Source organism: Perna viridis, chromosome 12 (genome assembly GCF_037379345.1).
Source record: "Perna viridis isolate PV_CMFRI_1.1 ecotype Kerala chromosome 12, ASM3737934v1, whole genome shotgun sequence".
Lineage (NCBI taxonomy): Eukaryota > Metazoa > Mollusca > Bivalvia > Mytilida > Mytilidae > Perna > Perna viridis.
This window is the reverse complement of record NC_142456.1, coordinates 21,061,095-21,086,182: the sequence shown is the minus strand read 5'-3', so window position 1 is coordinate 21,086,182 and position 25,088 is coordinate 21,061,095. Positions and strand designations below refer to the sequence as shown.

General features: G+C 32.5%; 1 protein-coding gene across 1 annotated transcript in view; it reads right to left on the bottom strand.

The window, feature by feature from the left end:
• LOC148601652 (chordin-like) overlaps nt 1-24,761 on the bottom strand; it is a 35,179-nt gene extending 10,418 nt beyond the window's left edge. Inside the window, exons 1-11 of the mRNA XM_088554981.1 lie at nt 24,128-24,761; nt 13,740-13,840; nt 8,821-8,953; nt 5,944-6,048; nt 4,327-4,453; nt 3,252-3,484; nt 2,741-2,875; nt 2,242-2,330; nt 1,827-1,968; nt 1,453-1,565; nt 788-922 (exon numbers count right to left, since the gene is read on the bottom strand). Of these exons, the coding sequence (XP_088411107.1) occupies nt 788-922; nt 1,453-1,565; nt 1,827-1,968; nt 2,242-2,330; nt 2,741-2,875; nt 3,252-3,484; nt 4,327-4,453; nt 5,944-6,048; nt 8,821-8,953; nt 13,740-13,840; nt 24,128-24,254 (1,440 nt within the window). The 5' untranslated portion in view covers nt 24,255-24,761. The remainder of the gene's footprint in view (nt 1-787; nt 923-1,452; nt 1,566-1,826; nt 1,969-2,241; nt 2,331-2,740; nt 2,876-3,251; nt 3,485-4,326; nt 4,454-5,943; nt 6,049-8,820; nt 8,954-13,739; nt 13,841-24,127) is intronic.
• Nucleotides 24,762-25,088: the final 327 nt, after the last annotated feature.

Here is a 25,088-nt window from a genome sequence, read left to right as displayed (position 1 = left end):
AAAATGTGATACACCCCAAAAAAAGGCTACATATTTTAATTTTTGTAATTAAGTTGTTTTATTGGTCTATATTGTGAAATGTGTAAGTATTCATTCAAATCTGCCTGCTCTTAGGAGATAATCCACATTAAAAATCTAGTAGATTCTATTGTATTTCAGAGTCATTTACAGAATTATCTCCCTTAATTTTGAAATCTACAATGCATTCTATACAATTTTTATCTCCTAAGAGCACGGGACATATGAAAAACCACATGTTAATTTCTGTTTACTATGACATTTCAAACAAGATATCAAAAATAAAAATATGTAGGCTTTTTACCCATGAGTCACATTTTGCATGATCCTTAGCTGGAGTGCTACTTAATATATTACTACATTTAGAAGAATAGATAGAGTACTTTATTATTGTATTTGGTTTATAGAATCAGTCAACAGCACAATTATTTTTTTAACTCTGATTGATTGATTGTTGGGTTTTAACGCCCGAGCAGCAATATTGACTCTGAACTTTGCACATATAGTGCCAAATTCAATAAAATTACCAAGTCCAATTATCACTTCCCTTTATGGTTGACATGTGGTTATCCTAGGAACTACACTTAAAATCGAAAAAATGGCTGCATTCATACTAATGCAACTTGCTAAATGGCAAAACTTATGTTTCTAGCAAAGTAAAGAAGTCGGCTAATGGCTGCCTTTCCGGTGCGTCTCTTCATGCGCACTTGTGTACATAAAGTTGACAGTTTCGAATGTATTGTATACTAATGTTTTATTTCACACTTACAAATCCGTTTTCAGATGACGTGTTGTATCTAAACGTCCGGGTTAAATCCTGGATAACTCTACGCCTAAGATGACGTGATGGTGTCGACTCGAGTGTCAGGGATATCAAGTTCTCATTTAAATTGTACAATCTGATCTGAAACAAAATACATGTACATGTATATATGTAACAATTATTTGTAGACTAAGAGGAAGGTCATCCACGCAACTGCTATACATTGATTTGATATCTATCACATTCAAAAACCTTGTACGTTTACTAGCTGTAGTATAACAATAAAATACCCTAGCACAAAAGTTTCGTTATTCCAACTAAAATTAGAGTCTTTTACTAAAATATCTACCACTCATTTAGTGTATCATATATACATTCTCTTCAAAGAAGCTCAGAGTTCAGCTCTCTCACTTACTTATTTCCAGATAATTGACAAAACAAATTTCAAATGCGAAAGTACCATCCATGATCTTCAATAAGAGAAATTCAGATGCTGCAGACATAAACAGAACGAGTCATACTATTTCTCTCTTTCTAGTTACCAACTTTCTTGTTTACATGTACTTGTCCATTCCGCAAAATATAACATTCTATAATATTTTTGTTCACATAAAAAGGCAAACTAATAAGCCGGCTGACGTGTTTCATAAAACACAAAATTTAATACTTACCATGTATGCTATTTGTCCGTTGTCATGGAGACTGAAGACAGCTGATCCTATGCCTCGTAAAGGTTGCGTTAAATCTGTCAATGCTTCACTACTCGATAATACTGCTTGAAAAACTAAAAATACAGCAATAAATTTTCTATTTAAGATGAATTATTTTGAAAGCATACTAAGTGAAAATGTTAATGTAAATGATGGCATATTTCAGGGTAATTTTCATGCTATAAATTACATATACATTGTACACAGATTTATCGTACCGATTAAGATATGTAGGATGTATATATTTTTGAACTTCGATTATTTGTATTTATACATTGAAAGTACCAGTTTCAATTTATTGCAATTCAAAATCGATTAAAGACAAGAAAATGTACCTTGACACGTAAGAACGGGAGTTATCTCCCCTATAAGGGTGGTACCACCCTTTGACGTTAACCGGAAGCGAAGCTTTCGTCGTACTAACAGTCGTCTTTGCTTTCTTTTTGGTCTTTTCCATGAACCTTTTAAATTTGCTTTCTGAAATAAAAATTTGGGGGTGATGTATATTATATTGAATTAAAATCTGTTTTCCGTAATCTAATATATTAGAAAGTGATTCTTCAAACAGTATTAACGAAAGCAATGTGTACATGAAAACTAAAATTATGCTTCTAATAGATGCAATATGTACATGTATCGCTTAATTGAAAACATGCAATATGAAATGTTTTACAAAGTTGTACACGTTTAAGCATCTGTTATTTACATGTATAATGTTGTAATAATACTCTACATGTGCAGTATTCATACCTTGTTGGATTTGTACCGTATCCGTCGTCCATCTTGATACATTATTTTGGTATTTCGTTCAATTGTCACAAAGTATTCAAGTTTTTTCCCTAAAAATGAAATGAACACTATATTTGTATTTTGCCATCCTTAAAAATGTGTCTGTATGTTTCTTATTGAAAGGGCCTTTGGGATAATATAAGAGTCTTGATTTCATACGGCATGTCGTATGAATTTTGATTGAGAATATTCGGAATTGATATTTTATCATTTTCTAGGTAAATCAATATTTGTACTTCCTCTCTGGGCGGTCGTACATAAAGGCGTACACTTACGTACCCATTTTGTATTAAAATGGCTGTCTGTATGCACCTTATATAAATATATAACTATATAAATAACACCGTTTTTGCTGTATGTACATACTGGGAATCAATCTATTCCCTCTCGTTTCTTTGTCATTTCAATGTTGTTTGAATCAAAAATAATAAACAATAAAAGTACATGTACGTAAACTTACTTTTATTCTCCAGAAATCCATCTTGGTATATAATGTAATCTATGAATTTTCTCCTGGTTGCGTAAGAATATCTGAACTCGACGTAAGCCCCTATTCCTTTTGGTATCGGTGATGTCAGAAGAGCACCGAACGTTCCTAAAAGACAACGTTTTTTTACATGTAGGATACATAGATGCGTGTACAACAAACATATCTTTTCCAAGTATTCCAAAATCCTGGTTAAGTGAAACAATTTTAGTTATTGATGTAGAAATGTCCTGGCCTTGCAGTCATATTCAGAGAATGGAAGTTCGGGGTTATTTTTTATTTCGCTTTGTTTTTGTTTTTGTTTTGTTTTGTTTTGTTTTGTTTTGTTTTGTTTTGTTTTTGTTTTTGTTTTCGTTTTCTTTTTTGTTTGTTCTTTTTTTTTTCGTATTTTTCATTTTACTAACATAATACATTAGTCATGTCAGGCATTGGTATTTAATGAATGACTATCAATTTATAATTATTTCACTTATTCTAATCTTACCATGGTCAAAGAAAGACACATCGTGTTCTGGAACTCCGGCAATTTCTCCTTTCGGATACGTTCTGGTCGTTATGGTAACAATGAGTTGCTTTTTCGCTATGTAGTTGAGATAGTACGACGGAACGTTGTACCACTCCCCACAAAATTTATTCCCCACAACTGGTTTAAAAGGATGTTCCAGTAATATGTTCCCATTACTATCGATTACGTTGATAAATCTTGCATTCTGTAATCTTAAAAAAAGGACAAGGAAACTAGAAGTATTAATCGGTAATGCGTACTTATTCCTTCATAAAAATTGTTAGTAGAAATAATACGCAGACTCTCTTATGCTTAAAAATTAAGGTGATTTAATACGCGCATACATTATCTTGCTTAACAGTTTTGATACAATAAATACGCATACACATTCCGTTAAAACTGTGAGTACAAAAATAAGCTTAAAGATACATGTACTTGAAAAGTGTGGTAAAAATAAAAAGTACCTACACGTATATGCATTCCGGTATACTCAAATTATTTGTAGAATAAATTCAGGGATTTTTATATTTTTCCACCCTAGTCATTTGTATTTGCGTCGTATATACTGTAAGTACAATTGTCAAAGTTCTCTCTCCGTATGTACCTTTGTACTACTAACGAGTCCTTAAATATTTTATATAACTAGCAAGTGTAAAATGCAAATCTAGAATGGACCTATGAAGTAAGAGTAATCAAGGGAACCAATATTCTAGCGGAAAGCAAAATAATATAATTCAGGGAAAGGACAAGGCATGGTAAACAGACACACATGACAAAGTACATACAAAAAACAAAAATAGTATGTACAAAGCAGCAGAAGTACAAAATGTAAATGAGCAACTCGGACTACACTAAAAACTGAGAGTACCATACCATGATGCTCCCATCAATTCATACCATGATTCTCATTAATTTTGTAAAGGATTTTATACATAACATACAACTGCAGATCTGCACGAATTTTAAAACTGTACCGATGTAAAAGAGTTTACAATCCCTAGTACTAACTACCCGACATCTATCTTGATCGGCCACGTAATCCCATTCAACTTACTCTCCAAAACGAACGGAAAACTGTAATGTAGCGTCTTTCTTTACAAGTAAATAAACCATAGCAACGGCTTTCGTCATCACTAATGGTGTACCAATTACATTTCGTCCCACAAGTAAGGCCTTATATCCTGCACAGAAAAAATGACAAGTAAATTTCACTAGCTTAGCAATAACCGTCGCCAACGTTACGATCTTACAAATATTACAAGTACAAATGTACATGTTCAGTCAAAAAGCGTCTTATTTGGTTGATGATACATGTACATGAGAATGGTTTGACATTTAGGTATAGTGAATATGTTTTATGGTATTGCTGCACATGAATACAAAAAGAAAAAACAACGTGTCTGACCTACATTATAAATGTTTATACAGGGTATTATTTTTTTTTAAAATAAAAGAACAGCGTTCCAATGTCCGCCGCGTAAAGAATGTGCGGACAACTTTAAATTCACTGAAATTTTCTAAGTCTAAGGACCGAAACTTCCGAAAAAATCATTCAACCATAACTATAGTCGAACTTAATCTGTAACTTCTTATAGTAAGACTACATACAAAAGATAAAATCAATTGGTAAAAGCATTACCAAAAAGTGCGGGAAACTGTATTTCAATTAAATTTTCTAAGGCCAAGGGCCATAACTTACGTAAAAATCATTCAACCATAACCTTAATATGCAACTCTTCATAACAAGGCTACATACCAAAAACAAACTTATTCGGTACATGTAGGAGCATAACAAAAAAAGTGCGGTAAACGCGGAAGGACGAGCGCCCGGCATTTCCATGCCCATATCCCCTCGCGACGCGTCGCGGGGGACAAAAAAAAAGATCAGATGACTTAAAAGTCAGATGGCTAAAAATCAAGCCATTGATTTGATATTTTTTTTATTATTATAAAATATAAATGGTTCTAAATTTATTTACGAAAAATCACGAAAATAATACAGATGAAATTTTAATGGTATCCTATTTTCATTCGCATTCTTTTTTTTTCATTTGTCATTTCATTACAGGCCGCACTACTATACTTTAATATTACATAAATTGTACTAATGAATGAAGTAATTCCCCTTTCCAGTTCTAATACCAAAATTTATACTTAACTGATATCGCAATCCTCTGACTCTGTATTAAGCAAGCTACACAGCCAACATTGACACGTGCACATTTCATACGATGATTCTCATTTGTAAATATTGGCTTATTAACATTGTGATTGTCATGTGTTTGTGAAAAAAAAAAGATTATTCAATGATAATCATGCGATCATTTACACCCCGTCACACTGTCAAGCGAGAGGAATGATCGTGAACAAATGAAGTTTGCAGTTGGGCAAGAACGGAGGATATTAAGGATCGAGAAAAAAAACTTTACTTCATGTCGTATTTTGACAATTTTGGCAAATTTGTAACTTTTACAAACAAATCAGACTCCGTCAAATTAATTGCTTTGACATCTACAATAGACATAATCCGGGTTGGTTTTTTTTGTGCTTGATAAAGTGACGGGAGTGATATGTGTGAGCACTAAGACATTTGTAAATCATAAACGCTCGATTCATATGATATAATCATATGTAGCACTTTTATATGATTTATCATGTGTAATTAACTTACTCTGCTCCTTGTATTCCATTCTGGACTGTTTGTCAGCGTTGACGTAGTCATTAAATTTTTCTTGTTTGTTCTTTGGTAGCAGTGAGTACTTGTCTTCAAAAGGCACTGGAACACACATTAAAAATTAATTTAAGAAAATACATGTTGCCCATTCACAATTTTAATCGCAACCTAATTACTAATTAATGTTTTGATACAAACCCATAACATTATGCCCCATAAAAAAGTCTTTAGAAATCTATAAAACTTCAGAAAAACTCAAAATAAGCATTTCAAAATTCTGATGGTTATTTTACACTAAAAAGGGGAGAAATTCCATACATATCGAGTTCAATAACGTTTGCATGTATTTACTCCTATGAGCAAAATAACTTTGGGTGTCCAACTGTCAGTCTGTTCGTTCACTCTCTTGTAGTGTACTTCATTATTTAGCAGTGATAGGTTTCTATTAAAACTGAATGATCATATTTTTTTTTTTATTTTTTTTTATTTTTTTTTTTTTTTATTTTTTTTTTTTTTAAATTTCACGTGTGTTTTATGATACTAGTATAAAGATCAATGCGAACCTTTATAATGCATTTAGTTATCGCAGCATAATTCAAACCGAAATAGTTTTCTGTTTCATCCTGTCCGATATACATGTCAGTTCAAAACCATTTTTTTACGTGCTTTTGTGCAAGTGTAAACTTTAAATATGCTATCTTACTGCAAACTTTTTTTGTATTTTACGTGGTTTTGAAAGATCATGCTAATCAAATGAAATTTGAACAATGTTTTTTATCTATAGATGCTCTTGTACGAATCGTTGACCTTAGACATGAGAATAACATAATAAATTAGTAAATGATGAATAATAAGTTAGAAATGTTATCAGTGTTAATAATTTCTATAATGCCTCTCATGTATCGAATTCTTGTGTTTACTTTTTGTCAAAATTTCTAATAACACCTCATATCGATTTAATAAACAAATATTTTCCTGGTGTTAAGTGGTATTTGCCGAACGTCTCGACAATTCATCCTGAGTGCCAATAGACCGAGAATTAACCGTGATTTCAGCGTGATGTAAGGTTTGAATCGTGGCTTCTAAGTACTGTGTTTACATTGTAAATAAGGGCTTTGTCGGAATTGCTACTTTTAACACTTTAATATCCAGTAAGGGGTGAAACGTTACTTTGACACGGTATACAAAACAAGTACTTGAGATTGTGATTTATATAGCTAATATTGACTTGTAGGGATCTAAATATACTGTTAAAATAATACCATTAATGCCAAGCTATTGTTTCACCCCTCTTAATGCGTTCCCTTTGAGATTTGAATTATTCTTTAGCGTCAAAAATACGCTGGGTATTAGTCATTTTAATGGGAAAAGTAAAAATAGTTATTTTTCGTCAAATTCTCACGTTCTTTGATTATTTACTTAAATTGATGACAATGCGAGAATTAAAGTTATAAGTAAAATTAAATAAAACTTTGTTAGCATAAAAGACACTTCAAATAATATGAATTGACAATACAGGGCCAGTTAAATAGAGTCATCCACTCATAATAGTAGAATGAATGTAAAATATGCGAAATATTGGTGCCAATTCACGGACGTAAACATTGCTGGCTTATGATATGCTTCCCTTTTATTTTTTTCTGGTATTTTGTGGTAAGTCTGGGGGATACTCGGCGCGTAGTTACAATTGTTTGATTAAAAATAGCATTCCGACTTTCCAGTTCAAACAAACATAAAAATAAGAAAGGTCGAAGGTCGGTAATGCCTTGACTACTATATCGCATACTAGGTACAGAGGAGATTTAAGCCGGAACGGAGAAACTTAGAACTGAGACATGTCAGACAGCAATCGAATTGTGATCATAATCATGATACTGACGAGTTTCGCGATTTAATATACAAATGTGCCACTGTAGGACTTCCATGTTGACAATTACTGTAGATATTCCATCGATATGTGTACATTAATATGCAGATGGGTTTGACAGTTATTTGCTAAAAAAAAAACAAAATATGGGATTGTCTCTTCGAATAGATTGAACCACACGGCAGTAGTTAACTTCTTTAATGAAGTAAATTATTTCATCTAGTCGCCTTTAGCGTAACTCAATGAATGAGTATCTTTGAAGAGAACAAAGTTTTCTGTCTTAAAGTGGATGAAACGGGCGGGCGAAAAAGTAAATCTTAAACTAAAGTCGGTCAATCAATCGATCAATCGATCGCTCAAACAGTTAATTTTTTTTACCATCGAACGGGTAGAATATACTCAGTCATTACAATGAAACATTTTTCCACCAGTGTCACGCTACAGTGTCGGTATACCCGGCATTCACACTTTGAAGTTCGAAATTTATATTCATTATGAACATCCAGTATCAGTATTGTCGTAAATTTTGTAACGAGCATCACTTCCTGATTTCTTAATTGAGGTAAAGTTTATTGGCTTTTTGACAACAATATTACTTCCTACTCATACACCCTGATAATTCTATATGGTACATGTAGACACAAAAAGAAAACATTCATATTGATATGTAAATTTCGGTATACTGTACACGTGTTTCAAGGAATAACGTTAACTTTTATCAGCAGCATAAGAAAAGACATAGGTAAAACAAAAAGTTTATCGAAATAAGAGCCTTATCCAGCATAGATAAGTTCTACTAAATGTAAAAAGAGTAAAGCCTCATGCAGTGTTTTATACTACAGCAAAGAAAGGTCAATTTAGAGTAGAACAGATGCCTAATTTGCATGCACAATGAACCCTCTGATAAAGTAAATAAAGCAAATTCAAGTTTATTTCAATATGTAACCGGTGCTAATATGGAGTTTTATAATCATCATGTACATGAACTTGTATAAAAAAATACTGACCTTGACCTTGACAAGATTTGCAACATTTTCCCGGAAGTAATATTGGATTATGACAGTTGGGTAACGGACATTCGTGTTTTATATTTACACATTTTGACCGTCCATAGTGTTGGATAATTCCTTTCTTTGTAACCTATGACAAAACAAACAAAGGAGTAAATTAAGGAGATACACCTATGGTAAGGGACACAACTCTTTAAAATCATTGGAACATTTGTATGCAGCATGTTACATCCATCTAATGTAAGCATCTAATTAACTTGGACTGATTTCATTCTGTTTTAAGTGACAGCTTGATAGGCTTTGGTGAAATCAATATGTTACAAACATATCAATGACTTCAAGAGTTATGTCCGTTACCCTAGGTCTACCTCCTTAAGATCATACATTTACTCTATCAATACATTGGCGAGTTTTTGGTATTGGTATATAGAGATACATGTACATGTATATGACCGTCTGCTCTTCCCCTACGTTATAACTATTTATATTTCATTTTGAGCAACACCTCAAGTTGCAAAAACTAAGAACCATAATGGGAGAGAGGTAACAAAATTACTTGAACTTTAATGATTTTTTTGTGTTTGACGTTTGTTTCGTGTACTGTACATGCTTCGTTGTTTGCAATAAACTCATGATTGAAATTAATTGGCAACCAGTTTCTTTGGTACTTCATAAACCATTCGCGTTCAAGAGATTTGATTTATTGTATATTTTCCTGCGGATGTTTCAGATTTTTAGATTGCCGCCTCAAATATATTTGCACTCCTCGCGAGACAGAATCGTTCGGGAAATCCACGAGTTCTGATGGTTTCTAAAGCTCGCACTAATCCTGTAATGTAAATGTATTATACAGTATGTATGCTTATGCTCAAAACAAATTTGTAGCTTTCGGCTCATAGTTCGGTTCGAATTTATAAATATTCAAATAGACGCGATTTTCTATGACGCAAAACTTTCCTAACTTTTTTTTTTAAACCAAGTAAATTCGAATCGACTTAAGTGTAATAAAGGATATACTCTTTGTGGAACCCACTTTTCTTAAACAAAATCTACATTTTACAGAAAAATCTACATGCGATACTGTCTTAGTTAGACTTCCTTGAAAAACAATTAAACATTCTCAAAATAATTCATGCACAAGTAAAATCGTTCATTCTTTTTCCAATATCTTTATTTGCCCTTCTTACGTTTCATATTTATACATTGAACTACATGATTTGCAGTGTAACAATTAAACTCTATCGATTTTGTAATGTGTTTTGTTTGTTTGTTTGTTTGTTTATATTCATGTTTATGTGAAGCTTAAAGTATAATTACATGGTTTAACGTGTCTTTATTTATGTCCAATGTACATGCTAAGCGACGTAATGTAATGTAACAATTTTATGAGATACACCAAAATTTTTTAAAGTCATAAATTAAATTCTAACGACCCAAACGTGCTAAATCAGATGCACAGTAAAAGTTAAATCAGTGATGGGATGACAACGTCCACATTCCCGGTTGTAAAGATATAGCCAAATGATATACTCGAACCTTTCAAAGAATGATTCGACAAAGCAATTCGGAAAATGTAGTCATTCCTTTAGCCGTAACCTTTTAACCTAAATCGTAGAGGAGTTTTAAATTCATCAATGTTTATTTATTCATTTTAACACCTCCTTTCTAATTTCTTCTTTGGATAGCTATTGAACAATTGTTATAAGCGAAGTCGCGGCTATACTCTTAATCCGGTGTCTTTAAAGCGAAGTCATACACGAGACGATTATGCGGTCTCATTTTGTATAAAGGGGTACAAAATTTGACTGGCAGGAAGCCGTTCTCTTTGCTATACCCATGTACTGATCTAATCCTGCATTATAAATTATTTAAATTGATAACTTTATTTGTTAGAATGACGAGCGATAGGATACACATTTGGCCAATTTATTCAAACCACATTCTTTGATAGATTTAAAGAGCTGCAATCAGAAATCGCTTAATAACACCGCGTCATTGGAAATTGGACATAAGATTTGTATAGACATCAAAGAGCTGAGATAATTTATGAAAGAATTGTCCTTTGAAGACGTTCAATTCATTTTCAGTGAACGGAACTGGTAACAATGCATACTTTTTTTTTCATGGCTTCAATTATTTATTCCGGCATAAAATATGCGCATATGAAAAATATTTTTAACATAATTATATATGTGCACATCGAAAAAATCACAAGATTTTTTTTTTCAAATCGCTTAAAAAATAAATCTGAACAATAAAAAAAAACATATTTATTTGATTTTTTTGGTTTATTTTATTTAATTACCTATAAAATATATATTTAGCTTTGCTAGAAGAATACATGTATTTGACCAAAAATGAATCATTAATTCACATCAAGTCATTTTGCATATTAAACACAACCGAGGATCTCATATGCACATATAGTCAACAAGGGAACAACAAACGCCACTCAAACGCAAAAAACATAAATTCAAGTATGAATCTCAGCTAAGAATATCGCTTTGAAAAGTTTGATATTGGCACCATATGGGTGAATAGCCGGATTTTATTTCCAAAACGTTCAGTACCTACTTGTAATAAAATAGCTTTTTTAACAAAAGAGTGATTAAGGAAAATTATTGTCGAAAAAACATGTTTTTATACCCATCTATATATACGGCTTCTATTGTAGTAAATTATATTGTAGTTTCAGTTTTTCCACATGTACAATAAGTGAATTATATGACTCTATTAGTTGTTATCGTTGATTGCATAACTTTGTGTTTTCGCATGTATGTTTGTTTGTTTTGTTTTGTTTTGTTTTGTTTTCGTTTTTTTTTTTTTTTTTTTTTTTTTTTTTGTGGAAGGGGGTGAGGGCTGCCTTAACGATATTTGCCTTTTAGTGAAACGATAAATGTTATGTTCTTGTATTTGATCACAAGTTTCCAATGAAGTAAAGTTTTCAAAAGTAGCTTTGTTCCAATGCTTCATGTATTTCAAATTAAAGGGATGTAAGTTCCCAACAATATAACGAGCTTCATCATAGAAACACGAAAGTATACATCTCATACGACTTACATGTATCTGACGTGCAAACATCCTTCAGTCAATCGATAATTGAATTTTAAACTGTGTTGGCCTTCGAGGAATAAGAGCAAATCGAAATAAATAATGTTAATTTTTATCAAATTCAATATTTAATAATATTGTACTAGGTGGTACATGTATAAAGTACATGTATTTGCAGTTATGAAGTTAATAATAAATGAATTTGTAGAGTTTTTTTTTCATTAGTTGTGTTGTTGTTTGTTTATTGTTATTATTATTTATAAAAACAACATTAAATATGTTATATAGTATATAGCCTAGCCGGCCGAGTGGTCTAAGGCGCTGGCCTTTGTGCAGGCGGTGTTGCCATAGATGTCACAGCGGTACAAGTTCGAGTCCCGCGGATGGAACGACCAAAAATTTGCATCGCAAATTTGACAGTTCTAAAATCGTTGGGAATTTTTCAGACCTAATATTAATAGTGTGAATGTATTTAGATTTATATACATGTAGTTATTACAGGTTTTTGTAAAAACACCTATAAAAGTTATTGTAAAAAAAAATCAGAAATTTTTGTTGGCATTAGAAAAATAGGTACCATTTAAAATGTTGGCATTTGTTGAAGACATCGGCTTGAGTGCTCGCCATTTACAATGCATATCATGTACCTAATGTCATGTTAAGTTCAACCTCGTTAGCAAAGGGTTTGAAAGGTTTTCTCTTTACGCGTGTATAATTAGCAAAAACATGAGGCTCAGTTTACATATTGAGATGATTATCTCCCGGTACGATGGCAAAATTACAAAGATAAATTCAAAACCCTCACAAAAAGTACGGGAAAGTGATTGTACCTGAAATATACACCCTTTTACTCATTCCAACAGGTGCGAAAATAATATTTAATATGTTTTGGTAGGCGAGGATGATAACATTCCAGAAAAAATTGTTCTGGAGAATCTCTCATATTTAATGTAACAGATGTCCAAATTCAAAATTATCAATGAATCATTTAAATGATACAGACATTATTAATTTTGTAAAAACATGACTTATTAATAATCTTTGGTATTGTTTATTCGTACAACCTTAATGATTAACTAATTTTGACAATTTTTGAGGCAAGACAATGTTTGGGTATATATAATTGAGGATAAAGATTTCCTGCGAACATTTTTCCCCATTACGGGAACGTACGAACCCTCTATGAATTTGCGCCTGTAATATGCATTTGCATCCCTAACACCATTCACAAACATACATGTATTCAGAAAGAACCTAACCTTTTAATTTTGTACGATTGCATCACATGTATAAACTTGCATTTTCGTATTATCGTATAGTAGGAATATTTTGAAGTTTTTACTCATATGTTCAACATCTGGAGCTGGTCAGGTAGAATCTTTCTAAAAGTTTTTTTATCATACTTTTTTTATAAAAAAAAATAATATACCCAAACCCCACCCCACCCTAAATCTTCCACGCTGTCAAAATAGAGAATGGCATTGATTGATTCTTTTTTGCATTTAATATGACTTCAGGAGACGACCATTTTGATTTTCTATATTTTAAAAAATTGCAAATCAGACAATTTAATTTGAAATACTATGCGGCTAGATTATTTATTTTCATTACGCGTAAAATACGGAAGCCAGACGATTTATTATTTTATGCCAGAACATTTATTTTCTTACTTCTCCAGGCCAAGATAATTATTTACAAAAACTGCCCATACGCGTTATTAGATCATCACATACAAATGTTGGGTTATTTCTAATCTCGATTTTTTTTTAAATACATTAATGACACAAGAAAAAGAAATGAATTGAAACTTAAATCCTTAATTTCATTCACAGGCTATAAATCTAACTGTACATATCTATACTCACCGGAATACATTGGCATAAAATGCAAACCATCCGCCCATTTGGTTCTAATGGCGGAGAAAACTTCTCCATCAATTTGTAATGATGTTGCCCCAACCAACATCCTGTAAAATATAAATTTTGAAGATTTAAGTATTTTTATGACATGAAAAGTATTTGTTTTTAAAAAGGTAGGTATAATATATGGGTCATTTTATTCTTTGCAAATCAAGAAGGGGCCACAGATGGTAGCAAAGGATGTTTAAATCAAGAAGGGGCCACAGACGGTAGCAAAAGATGTTTAAATCAGTAAGGGACCACAGACGGTAGCAAAGGATGTTTAAATCAGGAAGGGGCCACGGACGGTATCAAAGGATGTCTAAATCAAGAAGGGGCCACAGACGGTAGCAAAGGATGTTTAAATCATGAAGGGACCACAGATGGTAGCAAAGGATGTTCGACTAGCCCGAACCAGGTGTATAAGAGTAATCAAGGGAATCAAGATTCTGGCGGAAATCAAAATCCAGGGACAAAGACGAGACATGGAAAACAGATATACACAACAAAGAACATAAAATAACTATAATAATACATACAAAATAAAAAAAATAAATGAACAACTCAGACTCCACTAAAACTGGGAGCATGGACCATGTGCACCGGTAGTGTAAGCGTCATATTACGTGTTGTATACATGTAAAAGAATACAAGTACATGTATACAGTGGATCATGGAAAACAAGATGAAGAATAGATATAGACCCCGTAGGTAGGAGGGAAGACCATAGTTGAACATATTTGTTTGTCTTTGAAACGAGTAATTTAGTACTTTTAACACATCGTATTTCTATAAACGACTCGTCTGATTAATAGATGTATCAAAATACATGTAGACCATTCATATTTTTAACGTTAATTCCTGTGGTAAAAATATTTATTTTTGAAGAGGGTTTTAAACTAACTTAAAGACAAAAAATTACGATCGTTCAATACCATTATGCACAAGAGAAACACTGATATTCGACCTTTGTTGATCTTTGTATATGGCCAAAATATGTATTTCCAATGTAATCATTGGCCATGACCACTGCCCAGGGAATGTGCACCTCTTTCTAAATCTATTTATTTTGGATGATTTCATATCAACTGCATCTTTTCGAAACAGTATGTATAAACATTACTTGGCCATATAAAGAAGGACTGAGAGGTTTAAAACACGTCTTTTCATGATAATTATGTACATGTATTTTAGGTGGGGGGAGGGGGGTATAATGAAAGTAAATGCCGCGCGAGTCAGTCAGGAATTTTGAGGCAGAATTTGTGAAAAATTAAAATCTCATACAATAAAAATTTCAATTTTAGAGGGGGCTACACCCGGCACACCCGTCCTAGGATCCGCGCCTGACACCGTGACTGGGGAGCTACACGAATATCAGGGAAATGGTACATTGTACAGTTGAATCAATGTACAGTCTCCAAATCATCTTTTGTCCCACATGTCAGAACAACAGAGTAACACACAGGGTTGGATCCAGACTCTCTGAAAAGAAGGGATACCAGTCGGGGTTCCTCAGAAAAAAGGGAGGAATGCTAAGGCATTATTAGCCATTTTTTTTGGTCAATTTTACACATAAAAATAACAAATTTTCCTATAAAAACTGGAGGAGTGCCAACACCCTGCACCACACTTTCTGGATCCGCAACTGACACACATTCACATTTACATGCCTTCTAACAGGCATATTGAAAATACATTGAAATGTATGATTCACCTAAACGTACTACAGCTGTTTACCTCCTGTTTATTTATAAGACAGTTTGTTGACCCTAAAAATAGTAAACAATCATACCGTCGCAGGGGCATCGATTAAATTACATGTATGATATCGGGCATTCAAAGACTATAGTATCCATCAATTATCCACTTAGATTTCAGAATGTTACTTGAATATACCAATATACCAATAAACTTTAATATCATTTTTGTTTCTATAATTTCACACAATTTTATTTAGAGAAGAATACATAAAATTGAGGATGGCTTGATAGAGTTATTCAGATCAAAATATTTATTTATCACATATATCGAATCAAATTATCAAATTATTTGTTTTTAAATATACAAAACCATAACGTTCGGCTCAGAGAAAAATATGTAATTTTTAAAAGGTCTGTCTACATTATATCTCCCATGCTCCTCCCCCCCCCCTAAAAAATAATAATGAAAACAAAACAAAAACAAAATGCCCGTCTTCTTACTGGTAAAGTTAAGAGTGTGTTACTTAGGTTAAGTGTGTCAACCGACCTCAAATGGAAACAATTTATTATACATGTAGAGATACTATTAGTTATATTTTTATGTACATGTACATCTAGTATCGACAGTCGTGTGTAACGGAAATCTTTCTTTCCACAAGGGTTTCGGGCAAGCTTGTCCTCACAGTACTAGTACATCCGTATACATGTATTTCACAGCGACATAAAAAAAAATCTTGAATGGCAATTAAACATGGGATTCCGAATTTCACTTGAACATTAAAATGCTAACGCGAATCAAACGCCAGCAAACTTTTAAGTGGAAATAAAATCTTTTGTAAAATTTCATTCAATGGAGCGACAATTAACTTGATACTCTAGAAGAAAACAGATACTAAAATTTACAATACAAATTCACGACTTCATCAAAATATGAAACCAGTCGTGTTATAAATCTGATCTTGTTTGTTCCGTGTTTTGGGCGCACGAACAAAGATGCCATCATTATAGTTTCCTATATAAAGTTTCCTCTGCAATTATTTCGTTCAATATCCTATCTCGTCTCTACATTTATGTCCGGGCTGATGTGTAGTTATCACGAAACAAAACCATATTTTCCCGTTTTAAGGTTGAAAAGGTTTTAAAAATTAACTTGATCATTATAAGAGCAAAAAATAGCTTATACACTAGATATTAAACGGTTTCTACATGAACACGATGTAGCCTAGAACGTAACAAAATACGGGTGAAGAGACACTATCTCTAAACATTTTTTGTACATTGTTTTTGTATTCATATTTCGTAGCAGTCTTAATGAAAATCAGACGGCGGTGATATGTGCATATGAAAACACCCACCAATATTCACTTAAATGTCTATTCAGAAACCATAAGATAACTATTCATAGTTTTTCATTCGGTTTTTGCACATTTGAGAATTTTCAAAAAAGTTGGCACTTTCCAAGAGTTATCGTTCTTAATATGGTTGTCTTTTTTTCAAGATCTTGTCAGTTCGCACAGAAACGAATTAATTTGATTTTATTATCACAGAAAGCCAAATGCGTTTCAAAATGGCATAAAATGATGATTTATACGCAAGTCATGTAAAACCGGCATGATTTATGAAAATCACATCTGGCTGGCAATTCAGATTTCTTTTTAAATTCTTTTATAGAATTGACTTCAAATAACTTGTTATTATATACATTTTCATGTAAATTTTGTTTAACATGTACATGTACATTCACCAATTATATCAGATAACATTTTTTTTTTCGAAATTATTTCCATTTTCAATCTACTGATATACAAGAATAACTTTAATATGTCTACATGCATGTAGTCTTTGTTCCCGGATAAAGGGTATCATTTTTCCGTTTTCTTTCTATACGATCTCCTTGATTTTACTCTCATTGATTTATACAACCATGCCAAGTTTGGAACAGCATCTGACGTTCGAAATTCACTCTAAAGACGCTCAGCCGGCCGTCTCAGAAAATGCAAAAATCTTGCAAAGTCGAGAAAAAGTGAATGATTTTAGGCGACGTTATCCGGTTGTCAAACGATATTTTATTTGCATAATGTCCGAGAATTTCGGAAGGTTTGTCTGCAGCGGTTATTAAGAGAGGAAACGAACGTCTGACGCTGCGTGGAGCTTGCAATTATGCATGTACTAAGTACACCCTTTCCCTAGAACATGTACAGACTGTACATGTACATGTGTCATTGTGGTTAATGAAATATGGTCTGTAGAAAGGAACCCAAACTCCAACACTGCGAAAGTCATCCTCGAAAACCCAGTGGTACCTCTGTCGCCTTTACGGATGAGGCTCTCAAGGTTACTAAGGACAACCAAAACATATGTTCATTAGTAGCAATGAGTGGCGACTCTATTTTTGTTGCATGTACATGTATATATACACGCAGCAGAATTAAATAAAATGATGTGAATTCAATGGTCAAAACATACTATGGGACCAAGCCCCAGGAACATAAAACCATGTTACATGTACCAAAAAATGACTGTTTTATTATTTTACAAGATTGTTGTCTCTTTAAAATTGGTACATTCTTAATTCAGACCTTCCTTCTAGGTACATGTACACAGACAAGCAGCTGTAGATTGATTGATTGATTGTTGGGGTTTAACGTCCGAGCAGCAATATTTCAGCTATATTCAGACGAAGCAGCTGTACAACAAGCTAAGTAAAACAAAATACATATTTCCTACCATTCTAAGTTCCTTTAGAGTAGATGTAAATCCCATGGTTGTCATACTATACATTTTTAGAAAATCAGATTTTATTGACTAGGTACATGAACTTCCTTGACTGGGTGTAGTCGGATCCAGTGTCAGCTTGGTCAGTTTTTGACAAACAGTTCAAATAAATAAATTGATGCTGGACTTTGTTTTCTATTTCGACACTTTTAGATTTGAGAATTTCTCGTACATATATTTTATTTTGGATTTAGATCTTCCTTTGTATTTAATTTTAATATTGTGGATGAGAGTTAACTCCTTCAAACACATGAACAGCAAGCATATCAAAATTTGTAATATTTTTGTACATGTAATAAAAAGCATGGGTAGTGACTAACTTGCCATGGTACATGTATTTTTTTCTGTAAGACTGTCTGGCGTATTGGAGTTCAGGATTTATTCATCATGTTTTGTTTAGAATTTAGAAATTGCGAAATAAAATGTCCGATACTTTATGTTATAATGTTAGATGCACCTTCTGAAATCGATTCCAAAACAAATACGTCTTTCCACGAATACCTTTCGGGTATCATAAAATCCATTGACATTCCAACCAAAATGTCTTCTTATCTTGGAGCAAAGACATTATCTTTATTTTTACTCCATTTAAAGTCTCTTTCGAGATAGCCGGGAATCATTCAACACAATTTATGAATGAAGCTGTCAACTAACGGTTAGCTTTCGGCAAGAGTAGGAATCCGGAATTATAGGACAAAAATCGATGATTTTCCGTCACTGGCCTAAATTACCAGATAATGCCCACGGATGACGTTATGTCATCACTTCCCACGTGTTTTGATGGATTTTTTTTTCTCTTAATAACATGCAAGGAAACTGAAAATATGCAGACCTTGGTTGTCATTGTTTTTTTAATTTAAAAAAAAAATTTTTTTATTCATTTATTTTTTTTTGTGGATCCTCGGAAATTCTTCACTTCAAACAAATCGTGAGGTCTGTCTATGGAATGAATCCCCTTTTTATATCCTATTAAAATAAATCTCTAACTTACTGTGCTTACCGACTTCCGGTTTTGAAAAAAAGAGAGAAAAAAAAACACAATATTTCAAAAATAATTGTTCGTATTTCACAAATTTATATTCCTATTAAACAAATCATTGATTAATATGCTTATATAAATAGTATCTATACCGTAATATTTGTATCAAAATATACATACACAGACATGTATATGGCACACATCCAGGGTATCTTAGGGGTGACAGTATCGAGGGGATACCAGATTGTCAAAGGGTTAAAAGATGTTGGAAAACATCTCAGATCCAAAACTTTCCATTTCTTCGATTTTTTTCCCTGTAAACATCAACGTGTTTTATTCCTAAGTGAGGCGAATAGTCGACTATTTGATTTATGGTAGTTAGTTTTAGGGGTGCTTTTTGTTTCAGAGGATATTCTGTTTATGAGCACAGTATTTAGACGATGTTTATGCTCTTCGAATTCGTATGTGAATACGTAATATTACATCAGATATGTTTTCTTAAAACGCATTCTTGTTTCTGCTTTTCACTTACAAGATTTTTTTTCCAATAACATATTCGTAGTGAATTCGCGGGGCGATATTCCAATTCGCCACCTAAAAATCACATCCCTACCACAACCCAACCACCACACCATCATGCCCACCAAGAAAAGAAAAACAACAAAAGATGAAAACAAAATTGAAAAAAAAACATCTACGTATAGCTGTAAAAAAAAATTAGCCTTGACACCTTCAAAAAGCAGTAAGATTCTGACAAGATAACAGCAGCTCGCAATAGAGTGTCCATGTCTGGTATACATTCCTGAGATAGGCGTAGCAGTGATCAGATTCGGTAGGACGCTGCAGATACTAAAGCAAGTATGTAGAACAAGGGTGCTATTTGTAAATTATCGGAGAAGAACCCTCAATCATTGAGATACCGGCTTCTAGATCACATTTCAAATAATAGAAGCTGCATCGATAAATTATGTGTGTCGAGATTAAAGGGTAAGGTATGGGTGAAGGTTTTTTTATATAAGTAAGTTTGAGCATTGTGTATAATACAAAGACTTTCCAATCATGTAAATATTGCATTTTCGGAATGTTTTACACGCGTTTCAAGGGGAAACAACTCGTCAACAGCATTAGAACTACATACGTAGGAAGTTAGAGTCAAATTGAAGACCATTAAGAATACTGACCCATTTATCAATATCTAAATCAAATTCTGTGCATATACAAGTACATGTAGTTTACATATGAGTGTATGAGTACAAGACAGTTAATGAATATATGAAATACAAAAGTACCACTCGCACATGTATTTAAATCTAAATTTTGGTACCCTGTACTGTTATATATAACCGCTCATCAGCAGAATCAAATAAATAGGAGAATGTAAATACATAAATTACATTTTATTCAAGAAGAACCTAACCACCAAAAAAGGGGGAAATGGGAAGCCACATCCAGCATCGAGAAAGTTTCACCAATACAGTACAAGCCATGAAGTCTCGGTGTTGCGTAGCACTCCAGCTAAGAATCCTGCAAAATGTGATTCATGGGTAAAAAGCCTACATATTTTTATTTTTGATATTTAGTTTGAATTGCCATAGTAAAGAGAAATTAACATTTAGTTTTTCATATAACCCGTATTCTTAGGAAATGAAAAATATATAGAATGCACTGTAGATTTCAAAATTAAGGGAGATAACTCTGTGAATGACACTCAAATACAATAGAATCTATTGGATTTTCAATACTGATTATCTCCTAAGAGCAAAAAGATTTGAATGAATAATTACACATTTCAAAGTATAGACCCATAAAACTAAACTACAAAAATACAAATGTGTAGCCTTTTTTGGGGGTGTATCACATTTTTCAGATTTTCCATGATTCTTACAAAGACAGCTACTTAATACATAGACGGTAACATAAGAAAAATGTAAACAAAAAATGGGGCGAACCTAAGACAGGTCATGTTAATTACAAATATTACAAATGCAGGGTACAAGTGTACGCATTAACAAAGCATCCTTTCATCGACCATTTTGGGAAAGGTAACTCCATTTCACAAACATTACAAAATAATGTCGTATAACCAATATAAAAAGCTAAGCGCAGTTAGACTACATGTAATAATTTTCCTTCTCGATTTTTTTCATTCAAAACTAAATAGTGAATTAAACGTTTTAACGTTCATCAACTGAGGTGTAATTCTCAACCACTTGTTAATTTGATACGGGTTTATCAATGGAGTTTTTGAAATTACAATTTTGAGAACCTAAGTAATCAATATTTGCATAACTAATTAAGTGGTTGGAGCACTTGCATTAAGGTTTTGTGAATTCAGAAAATTGAGCAGAGAGCGATAATTGTAAATTCTCTTTTAAGAGATGGAACACAACGTTCAAACAAACCATTCAAAACTCTGAGTTAAAAATCGTATCTCTGAATTATCTTTTTCAAAAATTGAATTGTAACTACATGTATATATACAAAAAAGTCATACAGTCTCAAGGACGCTATCATTTTTTTTTTTCATTCATGAAAGCACATGTAATGATTTTTCCTGTTCAAGTTAATTCATACATGTACATAAAAATAAAATATTTAAAGCATTCATATGTGCATGCAGGTTATTCATATTTTGTAATTAAAAACCAATTTCAACATAGTTACATTCAATTAATTTGCACTTTTGCGCCAAAATCATATCTGCAGGAAAATTTATTAATTTTCTAATGAATTTCAAATCATTGTTTTGCTAAAACATTTGGCTTCTCTTACAAATCTAAAATAAAACTTGAATATTCTTCTGATTACTTCAAATTGCGCATTTCCAATTACTTAAGATAAAGAGGTCTGCCTCTCAAGATAAAATTGATATTGGCATATTATCAGAATGACCTCGCGCTACTTAAAAATATGTTCAGCACTTAAAAATGCTGTTCGCTTCTTCAAGAATATGCCGGGTTGTATGTTAAAATACAAGTAAGTGCTTCCCAAACTTACTTGGAAAGTTAACATTGCGTATGCTGTGTGCTTGAACTTGATCTTGAATAGCATTACATAAACGTATAAAAGATCTTTGAAGAAAGCGACGGAGATTTTGTCCTAGACCTTGCGCGTGGAGAACACATTTATGGTTGTACTCTCCACTAATTTTTAAATATAAAAAAAGTCCTAGTATTCTTTAAATCACTCATCAGAACATCAATTGTAACACATAACGCCAAACTTCATTATTCCACCGAGAGAGAAAAAGTAGAAAAAAAAACATATACATGTACGCCGCTAAAATAGAATCATTTTGCAGTCATCCAATAACGCGTACTTGATAGGTTCACCCTTTGCCCAGGAAATCCTGTGAAAATAGCTGCGAAGAAGCATATGTTGATGTCTCTAATTCAATGCTATTATTTAGATTGTTTCATTATGCAATATTGTTGAGTAAATGCTCAAAATTTTGATTCTTCTGATACGGGCGCTATTTTCGGGTGTCGATCAAAATTACATTTAAATAAAAATTCTAGATCTTTCAATTTGAACGCGGTAAACACTTACAAAATATGAAATTGATAAAAACTCAATTGTGTAAAGTGAGGTTCTTAAAAGTTCAGAATTGAAATTATTAAAAAAAAAGCAAAGTGTTTTTTTTTGGTTTTTTTTGTTATTTTTTTAAAGAAAAGTAGGAACCGTGGTTTGTGAAAATGTATAAATAAATTTTATTGATTTTAACTTCCATTTCATGATGTTGACAAAAAATTAATGGTCAAGTAAACAACAAATGATGATTTTAGAAATCAATAAAAATGTGTAAATTAGAACATAGATTTCTTCTTCACCCTCCCCATACACTCGTTCAAATTTGCTAATTAAGACGTAAGTGTATGTCAAAAACAATCTTTTGAATTGGTACTTCTTAAAATTCCATTAATGTTGTTATTTTCAAAATATTTCAAGCTCATCAGTTTTACTCAATTGAAAACTTCGAAAAAGAGATGCGTAAAACGCTTAATGATCTATTATCCAAACAAGTGTTCAAACATCTCTAATACAACGAATTTAAAATGCGTCAATATTACCGATACTGCTAAACTGAAGTATTGGTTTGTATTCAACGGATTGAATTATTCTGTTTGATTTTTCTAAAAAATTTATTTCCTTATTTTTCCGGCAGAGTTGGAATTAAAATTCCACCCGTATATCATTCCCTCAAGATAAGTTATAAACAAGAAGGAAAACTGATATAAAATACCCCCACCCTTTCTCCACAAGTTTGTTTGTTTGTTTGTTTGTTGGGGTTCAACGCCCGAGCAGCAATATTTCAGCCATATTCAGGCGATGAACATGAAATGGATGATAAAATGAACATGAAATTCTCCACAAGTTGATTCTCTCTCACAAAGTATATCATTCTAATCTCAGAGAAATTTTTTATTCAAGTAATGTAACTTTTTTACGGTATCAACAAGTACCAGTATCAGTATTCAATAAATAAAGCGTTAACCATGGTCGATACGGCAAATTAAGATAATCATGTTCACCCCCCCCCCCCCACTCTCCTTTTTCCTTTATTCCCCAAGATGTCTTTAAAAACTCTTCCTTAATGTTATACAACAATAAATAATGAAAAATAAATGAGCCCTGTGCTTATAACAGCGGGTAAATAAAAACAGTCAGGTAAAGAAACACACAAAAAGAGTGAATACTGCAATAAAATAATGACCAGAAAATACACCCCCTCCCTTCCAAGTATATGAATACTGGTACCACATAGAATAATACCCCCTTGTATGTAAAAAGAAATAGAACACCCCTTTCAATGTAGAAAATAATGACCAGAAAATACCCCCCTTTCCTAACCCTCATTTTTTTAGCATAAAAAAACATAAATAAAATACAAAATATCTTACCTGGCTGGTGGTTATCTCTCTCCTTCAATTCTGGTTCAGGACGCAACGCTGAGAATCTGTTTTCTATACAAACGACCAGGTGCGCAGACCAAACAAGTAATAAAATATCCAAGTATAAATCACACATCTGGACTGAGAACTACTTCAACTTTTAATATAAATAGTCAAAAATATCCAATTTCTATTGAAACATACACGTTCGTTTGCGTCTTGATTATTATTTTTTTCTTTTTCATTCATGAAATTTGTACGTCTAATTTTCTTTACGTGACTGATAAGAGTTTTCTATTTTCTTGTAGAAAACTTTTATTTTCTATTGAAGTTTTTCACAAATTGGATGTTTTAGAAGAAACTCGTATCAAAGTAGGTATATTTATCCTTAGAACCCATTGATGAATAACCGTTCTATCGTTGATTGGCTAATGAAAGACCGGGTCGAAGGTTTCACTATGTCATAGAGAAAGGCTGGAATTTTAATATATATATAAAGGAATCTAGAGAAAGCGCGATTTTCCCTTATTCTCTTCGTCACCCAAAACGTTACTCCTACTTTTAAGTTTTTCTGTAAACATTAGAACGTGGTGACTAAACAACTTTAATAATAGGCTCTTCTCAAGGTGTTAAACCGAGTCAATATAAACAGAGAAACGTCTCTTTAAAGTTAGTTATCAACGATAACAGATTAATATTCCTGATATTGAAGTGTGAAGTATAGATCTTACTACAATGTATCAATATGAACTACGCCGTATATTTGTCAATGAAAATGATTAGTTTCTGTCACTCTTAAGATTAACTATATACAAGAATGTAGGCTTTTCGATAAGAATGCCAGTCTTCTAATTGACTCGACAGTTACAATTGATAAAAACGCTTAGATCACGGCTTAGCATCTCCTTGATAGATTTCATTTCTCTACGATACTTTCGTTAAATATTCTTTAAAGTTTTCTGGATGCTTC